Here is a 9545-nt window from a genome sequence, read left to right as displayed (position 1 = left end):
GGGGAGGCTGGGTGAGGTCAAGAGGAGGGCAAAGGCAAAAAATAATGTCAGCCCACAGAAAAGTGAAGCGTAAGAATCAATTACAGGTTTGTGAGTCTCTTCTAACTGAGGATGCCTGCTTTTTAGGATCTGATGCCAATCTCATGTTGATGGAAACATGTGTCCCAGCTGGCCAGACTGCTTTGGCACACATCCTGTCCTGTCTTTTTTCAGAGACGCAGCATTCACTTTCTCTGGGTCTCTTTTTCTCAGTCCTCTGTTTCTCTATCATCTCTTTTCCTTCCCGCCTCGGTTTTTGTCTCTCTCTCAATACCTTTCTATGTGTCTCTCCTGCCTACACATATGCACGTACACAAATATACTTTCACCCACAGTTTTCTGCTGAAAAGTCACTGAGGTCAGCATTAAATCATTCACTAATTTTTCAGCCACACTAGAGTCCCTATTGGCAGCATGCTGCCCAGGGCTAATAGCCTCCATCAATAACCTTGAATCTGTCCTCTAACTATTTCTCTCTCTCTCTCTCAGTACACATCACTGTAATGAAAAATACAATAAACACAATAAGAGAACCATATTGAATAACCTGGCTGCATTTGCTCATTTGTTTTCATCAGTGACAGTAACACAGTACCTTTAATGCAAGTCATTCATTAATCGTGTATTTTAAAAAAAATGGATCCATACTGCTGCATGATCAGTAAAGGAGGTTTTTTTTCTTGTCACTGATCATCAAGTGTTCTTACTCTAACTTAGATTTGTCTAAGTTGTTCAATTTCAGCGGATGTCCATAGTAAAATATCAGCAAATTAGGACATATAGTGTAACAGCTTAAAAACACAGCTAATATGGTGCATAACTGGCAATACACATAGTTTCCTTTAAGGCTGCAATTACAAGGACGCTAAAGGTAACCCAGAGTTGAAAGGTGCAGGAAATCTTTGTCCTTTCAAGGAGTTAACATCAAATCTAAATACACCAAGCCGGTGTCAACAGCCGTAAGATAAAACACACAATCAACCTGCATGTGAAACAAAGCTTAACCTTGGCAAAAGAAAATATACAGTGCTAATAAATTTTAAGTTCTTAAAAAAATCTGGTTCCATGTTGTATTCTGAAAAGTAGAGAACAACTGCTGCACAACTACTACTTCACAGACACCAAAAAGATCCAACAGGGAACCTGGGAGTGCGTGTGAAGCACAATCACACCCTGGAGCTTATCATATGGCTGCTGGAAACCATTTGCTGCCACAAAGCCTGGATTGCAAACGTTTAAAAATATCTGAAGGTCTGCATCTCACAGCTGAAGTTCAGAACTGCTCATGCTATCACTGACTGGACAAATGTGAAACACAAAGTGTAATAACAGAACAGACGGGCACCTCAGGAACCCATTTTATCCTTGAAATGAGATGTGTATGCTGTTCTGTCTTTGGTTCTTTGGCTGGTAGCTGAGCCTGGCTGCTATCTCTGCGTACCATGTATTCTATCATAGACAAATAAAGCAATAAAATGCCAAAATCATGAAATAATATGATACTGTATTTCTCAATAGTAATTTGGCATAACCTTTAAAAGTAAACCAATGGTGTGTTTGTTTTTAAGTACTTTTCTTAAGCAACACTTGATTTTTGGCACATGCCTTTGTATGCAATCATGACTGTGTTAGACAGATAGGGGATGGCTTCTCTTTTTGTTTCTGCCTCCCTTCCACTATCTCTCCCTCCCTTCCTTTAGTCCATTATTCAGTCAACAGACACTTTGGGATCGATCGGGCACAGAAACATGGCCTGGCAGATGAAACATGTCCTCTCTAGGCACACAATGATAAATAAAGCACTGCGAGCCACAGCATTCTACCGCTGCAGGGTTGAGGGGGTGAAATAAAATAAAAGAAATGGAGCAGAATCATAAGGGCAAACAAAGGTATAGGAAGAGAAGTAAACAGTATACATGCAGATGTTATAGATGCAGCGCTCTCTGCATAGTGAAGTGTAGGTGGGAACATAATGGGCAATATTGAAATGCACATTTCACCCACTCGCACAGGTGATAATTATGCATAGCCATGGATCAGACTCCTTTGTAATGTGATGTGTACTCAGGTGAGGTGTCAAGTCTCATTCCAAGACATTTTAGTGAGTGCAGCACGGAGTGAAGCTGCAATATTCATGAAAGCCTTGATGACATCCCATCCATTTTGTCAGCAGTGTCTTGAAGTGTACTGGGTGGTTCATGTGCATTGTCACTTTTTTATGTGGCTATGTTTGGAGAGCTAAAGCTGCATGTGCAGAGAGGCCTCTTGACTAGCATTATGGTTTTTTTGTGAACTTATTACCCCTGGTTCCGTTTTATCCCATTTACATGTAATTAGTGATACTAGTGATGTCAGAATTAAACCCGTTCTTCTTTTCTTCCATAGGTTCTACTCTTCACCATACAGCATCTCCACCAATCGGATGATTGCACAGACATCAATCACACCATTCATCGCTGCCTCTCCTGTCTCCGCATATCAGGTGCGTGGAACTTGTCTGAGTTCTAATTGGTTAGGTCGAGACATGGGGCCCTGTAAGAGCATTTTCATCGCCCTAAAAATGAACAAAAGCCACTTCAAATAACTCACTGGAAAAATAGCTCCCTAACAAGGGACACCATTTGTGAGTTTAGATAGCTAAAATTGCTATAACTATAGCTGTGAGTTTAGATGTATTGCTAAAAAGGCATGTTGATTTATTTCCAAATTGAGGAAACAGATCTGTCTTTGGCCCTTGCCGCCACTGCAAAGAACCCCAGGTTTCAGCTTCTGACATGCTTTTTGACTTTGGTAGGTTGCCGATCAGCCATCAGATTTAGCAAAGCAATTAATGTTCTCAGTCTGTGGCTTCAGCATGGCATGCAAGGCAATCAGATAGCACTCTATTTGTGTCTCAGACAACTCGGTGTGGTTTTGACAAATGCTGTGGTAGTATTCAGGAGAATTTATTTTATTTTGTAGCAAATCTCACGAAAGAACCAAAACCAGCAAAACAAGAGTCACATGTGTAGCTAAAACCATGTATAGCTTATTCCTCTGTACTGCTGCTGTGAAAAACTGTTTAAAATACACAAGTGAGCCACAGTGTTGCACTGGGTGACATTTTTCTTTGTTACCATAAGCATGGGCACAGTAGTTTATTACATATTCTGTACTGTCCTGCAGCGTAGATACTCACTAGAGCACAACATATGTATTAATCTGCAGCTGAATATTGTGCACAGCAAATGCATGATTTACATCACAACATGCACTATTTCCTCTATGGCTAATGTTAATTAAAACTAAAGTGCCCAGTTGTTATAAGAAATAACTCAACCTTGTGTAAATATGAAAGTTTTAAAACTGTATCCTTCACTTGGAAGATTAATATTAATTAATAGCTAGACAAATACATTGTTGAGTAGATTTTTTCATAGCATTTGCAGAGAATAAGAAGCATACACAATAACAGCTGCCTCGACTTTAGTGAGTTTAAGAGCTCAGCTACCTTGTATGAGACCAGAGCTAAATATGTAGCAAATATTTTCATTTGATTCCATCTACAGAGGTTCTGGTCCTTGGCTTCTGAATGGTTTCCGAATGCACTCGGTTTGCTGAATTGACCACTTTTGCTGAACTGACCACTTTTCACTATTGTTCTGTGTATAGACCCTGGATGTCCAGATCAAGCAAGTAGAACTTGTCTTTTCTCAGCAAAGACTTTCACACAGAAGCTGTTATCAACTCGTTCCTTTCGACACCGTTCTTGGTCTAGAATTGATAAAACACAAGCTTATATTACAGCCCTCCTCCACAGATTCTCCTTTAGTCTCTCTTTCTGCCGTATATTCCCATTTATCACATCCTCTCTCTTCCACATAAACATAATAAAGCAATTCATGTCAAAGACGGTTGCTGCTGTAGCTGTGGTTCTGTGACAGGTTGAGTTGGTATTTGGTCTTCAGTTTGTCAAACACATAGACTTTTAAACCAACACCAGCCCTCCACCACAGGTTTTCTTTAGCACGAGAAAAGACAAATACAATACTTATATTGTACTTATATGAGAAAGACAAATACAAAGACACACCTTGAGCAGTGGAAAATTACACACAGAGACACAGTCACATCCTGCTTTTTGAAGAAAACACAAGAAGTTAACTTACCCTGTTACTCTAACGCCTCATAGAAAGACACAGGTAAGCAAACATATACATGAACTGGGATACTTGCTCTATACACACATACAGTACTGTATCTTATATGTGACAAAGAGGACCCTGGGGACTTGTTTCTCCTCATGCTAGGTTTGGGCAGTGGATAGCAGCAGTAGATGAAAGTGTTGATTTGTGGACAAGACAGGCTTTGATGATGAAATCCTCACTGTGAAGCAGTAATTATTAGACTGCATTGCTTTTTGTGGTCTTTATATCATCTTATAATTACAACATTACATACTGTGCAGTGGACCCTTAGTTAGCACTGTAATATTCTTTAAGACACACTGCCACGTAGACTGAGGCTCTGAAATGGGCTTGTAAAGACTTCAGCTAATGATTCATTTTCTCTCTTCTCCTCTCTGGCTTTCTCATTTTCGCTCCCTTCCTGTCATTCTGTCATGCAATTGCCCTTCTTTACATCCCCTCTCCTCAATTCTTTATCCTCTCATAACAATCTTCTTTTTGATCTTCCCTTTCCTCTCATCTCTTCTTGACCTCCCTTCTGCATCCTCCTACTCATGCCCATCCCCTCCTTCTTTAATTACTTTTTCTCTTCCTTCTTTTCTTTCTACCCTCGCTCCTTCTCATTTCTATTTTCTTCATCACCTCTGATCCTACTGTCATCACCTCTACCTCTGCTATCTCTGTTTGCTATTTGTTTTCCTCTTCTCTTCTCTTCTCTTCTCTTTTCTTCTTCTCTACTTTATTGTCCCCAGGTCCAGAGTACATCTTGGATGCCACATCAACAGTATGTTATGCAACCTACAGTAAGAGCCTATCCTTTGTTTGTTGTGCCAAATGTTATCCTTTCCCAGTGGAGTCTCCTTTCTCTGCCTCCTTTTCACACTACATTTTTGCCTGTCATCTCTCCATGTAAGCACATCTCAGTATTTGGTTCTCATGTGCGTTTCAGTCTGTTAATCCCTATACACTCAAGATATTTTACAGTTCTGCTCAGTTTGCAAAAGCTTTTGGCAGTCAGGGGATTTATGACCAGAAACTAATCCATTAGGTCTTATTTGTATTATAATGCTTACTAATTACTTATCGTTTTTAGCATTATTTAAAGTCTTCATACTTTTTTAGCTCATATTTTAATGCAAATGATGCTGCAAGTCACTCATAGATTAGTTTACACAAATCCATCCATCCATTCCTTATCTGTACTGCTTATCTTGAAGAGGGTCATGTGGGGCGTGGGGGGCAATCCCAGCTGATATTGGGTGACAGGAGGGGCACATCGAGGACAGGTCACCAATCTATCACATGGCTGACAATCACATACACCCACACTCACTCCTAGGGACAATTTATAGTTTCCAGTCAACCTAAGCTGCATGTCTTTGGACTGTGGGAGGAAGCCGGAGCACCGGGAGAGAACCCACGAGACAACATGCAAACTCTGCATAGAAAGGCATTAGGTCAGCTGGGACTCAAACCCTTCTCGCTGACTGCTGCATCACCATGCAACCTTGTTTACACAAATCCAAGTAAGGCAAATAAATAAATAAATAAATAAATAAAATTTGAACATAAAAAATGGCATAAGATTTCCAACAAGCACAGTAGCATATGAAAGCCAAACTCAGGTCAGAGCAGAAAAAACTGTAGCCTTGCATCTGAGTCTTGCTCTGCTGATTCAGCCTGTGGATAATACATCCGTATAATAAGGATATAATATAATAATACCCTTAAAGCAGCTGGCAGAGCTCAATGATGCAGACTGAATTCTATAATAAAAGGTTGCTCCCTGCTGGTTGGAAATGGAACTGCAAGTGCAAAAATTAGAGTTCCACAAGGTAAACATGATACCAATATTAAAGTCAGTGTAAGGTGGTAGCTATTGATTAGGTTCATACATTGATAGATATAATACAACTACATAAAAAATCTACGTATATCAAAAAAGCATTTAGATACAACAAGATACAGTATAATACCGTTATGTCTGGCTGGAGACCCAGGCATGTCTGTTAGTTTGCTGAAGGATTTAGGCTTTTTGAGTTCTCTTCATGTGCACACACAAGCACACACTGTTTCCCTCACACCCACAACATTGACTAAAATGCAAATATCTGTAGAAACCCAACTACACATTTACTGTATTTACACATATAGCCCCAGTCAGTAAAGCTACACATACCTACAGATTCAGTTTCTTCTCCTGTCATACTCTGTCACACACAAACATAACCTTGAAACTTCAAGGTTTTCCCTCCTTTTAGCCAGAGAGTGTACTGTATACAGCTACAGTATAATAGCAAGAGAATGAACTTTGAGCCTCCACAGGCTTCACTTCAAGCTCAGCTGACATCCTGTCTGTCTGTTATACAATGACTAGCCAGCCATATAAAATAAAATCCCTACACCTCCATCCAGGCATGGGACAGAATTCTGCCTTTAATTGGTAGAAGGAATGATTTACATTTTCTCCTATCCTGTAGGTGATAAACTGTGGCCTACACAGTTCACTGGTTGATTAATTATCACTAAAGCGGGGCCAGTAGAAAGAATAAAATTCATGTTCATATTGAGACCATACAGTAACCTTGAAAGTGCTTTTGCTTGTGTACAGTGCATATCTGTTGTTTCACCATTAACCCTGTGTGCTCAGTCCACTGAGAAGTTTACTGATCTTGGCAAATACGTTCAAACACAGCACATTGTCCGGACAACCACTCTATACTACGATAGCACTGTCTCCTCTTTTTTTTTTGTGATGCAAGAATAAAATTTACAGCAGGCTGCCAATATTTTTCTAGATAATAATGTTGGCTTCTCTTACAAAGTGATAATAGTCGTGACATATTTTATCATTCCGATTTGTATCTAACCACAAGTGTTAGCGAGTCAATTTCTTTCCAACATCTGCTCTGTTTTAAACCTTCAAAACTGAGTTGTGCTCCATTGAAACTGTCAGCTGTAGGGGTGTGAAAGATGCACGGAGGAGCTGAAGCAAACGCTGTCTTACACAGTTAGGCTAGTTCCAAAATCTGTTGCTCCCCCTCTTTGTCATTCTCTCTTCCTGTCTGTCTTCCTCTTTGTGTTTATCTGCCAAGTCCTGAAAACATTCTGTTGTCCTGTCTGATTAAAGTTACATCTGTGAAAGAGGATAAAACCCTTCTGTAAATGCGTTTTCAAGCAAATGTCCCATCTAATTATTTGGCAGGGTGCTTGAGTTTATGTCCTAAAACTTGAGAGAAGACAGAGAAAGATGGAAGAAAAGGGAGAGAATGAGAAAATAAAGACTTGCCTGATCTGACAGAGGAAGGACAGGAGAGAAAGGCAGGTGCAGGGAAAGGAGAGCGAAGAATGGAAACTTCTGCAAAAGCATGTCTGAGCTGTGTGTGCCTGTTCCCTAGCCTTGTCTCTGCATAGTCAAAATCCCTGTTAAACAACAAAGGCAAAGGCTAGTTGTAGTTCCTAGATATAGAAAAAACTGGCAAAATAAAGCTGCATCAGCAAGGGACCCTGAGAGAGAAGCAGCAGCTTAATTCTGTTCCTATGGTAGCACAGGCTTCCTCACAGTTGCACCACAGTTAATGACTAGTAACTCTGATTAATGGTGTGCGCTCATTGACACATTTAGGTTGATGCCTCGAGCACGTCTCTACAAAGCACTCAGTCACCAGTCCATCATGTAGGTTGAGCTTTTTATGTTCGTGGTACCAATAATGAATGGGACATTCCTCTGTATATCACTAACAAATGTGTGTAGTTTTACAGATACAGTACATATTGTAGACGTATGCTCATTAAATAAATGAATTATTTCAATTTAAAAAATGTGCTAAGTGCTGACTTTGCTTTTGAGAATACAAAAGATGTACATGCATGCACTCCCACAACTATATGTGCCTACAGACACAAGTGTAAGTATGATAACCACATGTACATTCAGGTACACACATGTGGAGTGCCTTGCAGGCTGTGTGGTTCTGAACCTTGGTGGAATGCACAGATTACTTGAAGTTAATTAGTAAGAGAATGTCTTTGTGCATAATTACTCACAAATCCCCCTACAGGAAATGAACACATTACCCTAACCATGCATAGCAAGAAAGACAAGGAAGGCGGCTTAGTGAGGAGGGCTGTAATGAGACATCCAAAGAATTGGGATTTCAGATCTTCCTGAGTTAAATTGCTATGTTAAACCCATTTGAGGAGACAAAGGGAATGAAGAATGTGTAGGAAGGCAGTGCAGTTCAGTACATATCTGAGTGCACAATACTCAGTTTGTTTCTGTTTCTAATGCTGAGATTATGCATGTGCAGAACTGTCACCCGTGTGTGCATGTGGGTGCATGTCGAGCATTTACTGTACAGCCCGGCAATACCTGTCTTTTGGCTTCATGTAGCTCAGTATAATCCTGTCTGCTTTTGTGTGCAAAAAGTAAAGGTGAGACAGAGCAGAAGGGTGTGGTTTCAAAAATAGTTCTGTAGAATAATACACACATCTGCTTCTCAGGGCACAACACCTGAAAGAGCACAAATATTGCCACATCCCTTGCGTGTTCACACACAAAGTGCTCCCGTCACACCAACAGTGGTTTTCTTGATAAACGGGTGTCATTATCACTAATCCTGTGTATTTGATGCTGCGTGGTGCCCGCAGCATTTTGCTAGTCAGCTTCACTTCTATAGTGGAAAAAGAAATAGGAAAGGACAAGAGAGGGAGTGAATGAGAGAAAGAACAAGTTCAAAGTTGAAACAAGTCTTTGATTTTTCTTTCCCATAACCTCGGGGAAAAGGTAACTGTCTGTCTTGAATACTCATTTATTGATTACCTGGGGAAAAATGTATTATACCGGTAAACATTACTGCCGCATACAATTATACACACAATTGTCCTCTCACCAAGTAATTAAAGTATAGTGCTGGCATGCGGGCACATGTGGAGATAGCATGTTTAACACTTGTACAGCTATAAATCTGAGCAGATAATTAGCCATTGTGGGTTTTCTTTTACTTTATGCAGCGTTCTCTTTGCATGGAAGCCTGCTGTGAGATTGGATGAAATGAGAGAAAAAATGAGGGAGGATGAAAACTCATTAAACAAGAGAACGTGTTATATACTGTAGATGGATAAAAAAACTTGGGCATTAGCTAGACTCTGGCAACTTAATCTATTTCCCTGAGCCAAAGCTTTGTGGGTAGATCTGTTGATGCATTTGTGTTATGGATGCATGTGTGGATGTTTTGTGTGTGTGTGTGTGTGTGTGTGTGTGTGTCACTTATTCACTTGTGTACTTGTGTTGTTGAGGACAGTGTTGACAAAGCATTTCTGATAGCCAAGCTGCTGTGT

The 9545-nt window shown here is 40.2% G+C and overlaps 1 protein-coding gene across 5 annotated transcripts in view; it reads left to right on the top strand.

The window, feature by feature from the left end:
* The window catches only part of LOC109958323 (RNA-binding motif, single-stranded-interacting protein 3-like), a 135041-nt gene that overhangs the window by 116369 nt on the left and 9127 nt on the right, over positions 1–9545 (top strand). For 3 of the 5 annotated variants that reach the window (XM_020596868.1, XM_020596863.1, XM_020596864.1), the window contains exons 9-10: positions 2425–2521; positions 4958–4989. In XM_020596868.1, the coding sequence (XP_020452524.1) occupies positions 2425–2521; positions 4958–4989 (129 nt within the window). Of the gene's footprint in view, positions 1–2424; positions 2522–4957; positions 5009–9545 lie in introns of all 5 variants that reach the window. The other 2 variants (XM_020596865.1, XM_020596866.1) reach the window with 1 other exon arrangement.

This window comes from Monopterus albus, unplaced genomic scaffold (genome assembly GCF_001952655.1).
Source record: "Monopterus albus unplaced genomic scaffold, M_albus_1.0 scaffold31.1, whole genome shotgun sequence".
In the NCBI taxonomy this organism is placed as follows: domain Eukaryota; kingdom Metazoa; phylum Chordata; class Actinopteri; order Synbranchiformes; family Synbranchidae; genus Monopterus; species Monopterus albus.
The sequence above is the reverse complement of the archived record's forward strand: the minus strand, read 5'-3'. Positions and strand labels throughout refer to the sequence as shown.